General features: G+C 67.2%; 1 protein-coding gene across 1 annotated transcript in view; it reads right to left on the bottom strand.

The window, feature by feature from the left end:
• Positions 1 to 653: 653 nt before the first annotated feature.
• Positions 654 to 1,096, bottom strand: part of CHLNCDRAFT_133336 (hypothetical protein) — a gene marked incomplete at both ends in the record, with an annotated part of 3,694 nt that continues 3,251 nt past the window's right edge. Inside the window, one exon of the mRNA XM_005851776.1 lies at positions 654 to 872. Coding sequence (XP_005851838.1) covers positions 654 to 872 — 219 coding nt within the window. The remainder of the gene's footprint in view (positions 873 to 1,096) is intronic.

Here is a 1,096-nt window from a genome sequence, read left to right as displayed (position 1 = left end):
AATTCATGACCTTTGGTGCCGGGCTGGTGAGTGTGCAGCACTGCCTGGGTCGTCGTCTTTGGGATCTTTGCTGCCCCCGTCAGCCTCAGCCTACGTACCCGCTGCTGTGTGCAGGTCGTGACGGCGGTGGCGCTCCGGTCTCTTGATCGCCTCTTGTACTCTCTCGATGAGACGTGAGTGCAGCGGGCTTCTCAGGCACCGATACTGTGCCTAGAGTTGAGCGCACCCAACCCCGCCACAAACAATCCTGAGCGTGCCGCCCCTGCCGCTGCTCTCCACCCGCAGGCGGGATGAGCGCGTCAAGGCAAAGATGCTGCAGTACCAGGCGCGGCTAGAGCAGCAGCGCATGCTGGCAGAGCGTGCGGCAGCATCCTCCTAGCAAGCCAGCTTGCCGCAAGGCGGTTGGCCGGCGCCGCTGAAGCGGCACGCTGCCGAGCCGCCGCCTGCGCTCTCTTTTTGAGCCATTCCGGCTGCTCCTCCCCAGCACTTGCCCATTCTCTGTGCAGCCGCCTTGTAACACTACTGCCACCACCACATTCAGAGTCAGTTCTCCGCAATGCAGCGGCAGCCAGCAGCGGGGGCGAGCCCCATGTGCTCTCGCCGCCATCAGGGCGCTGCCGCAGGGCGCCTGCCTCCGTGCGCCGTCAGCCGGGTCAGTAGGGGCTCATACCGGCCATCATGTCCGACCCAGGCGAGTCCGGAGGGCTGTCGGGGCGCACGGGGGTGAGGCCCGCGGGCCCGCGGGGCGCCACCCCGGCCGCCTTGAGCGTGCGTATCTCCCGCAGGCTGCTCTTGGCCGCCTCCTTGCTGCCCGCCCCAAAGTCGAGCAGGCGGGTGTAGTAGCGCTCCGCAGCCTCCAGGTCCCCGCCATCCTGCGCACCGGGATGAGGGCGGAGTGCAAGCAGCTCGCAGGTGGCTAGGGCAGAGCACACAGGGAAGGAGGCCAGCGCTGCCACCGAGGCTGCGCCCACCTCTTTGCACTCACCCCCCATCCACCCACCCACCCACCCCGGCACACAAGAGCACACACACCGCAACACCACACCACCACACCACCCTCTCACCACCACCACCACACCACACCCACCACACCCAC

Source organism: Chlorella variabilis, assembly GCF_000147415.1.
Source record: "Chlorella variabilis unplaced genomic scaffold CHLNCscaffold_1, whole genome shotgun sequence".
Classification (NCBI taxonomy): domain Eukaryota; kingdom Viridiplantae; phylum Chlorophyta; class Trebouxiophyceae; order Chlorellales; family Chlorellaceae; genus Chlorella; species Chlorella variabilis.
The sequence above is the reverse complement of the archived record's forward strand: the minus strand, read 5'-3'. Positions and strand labels throughout refer to the sequence as shown.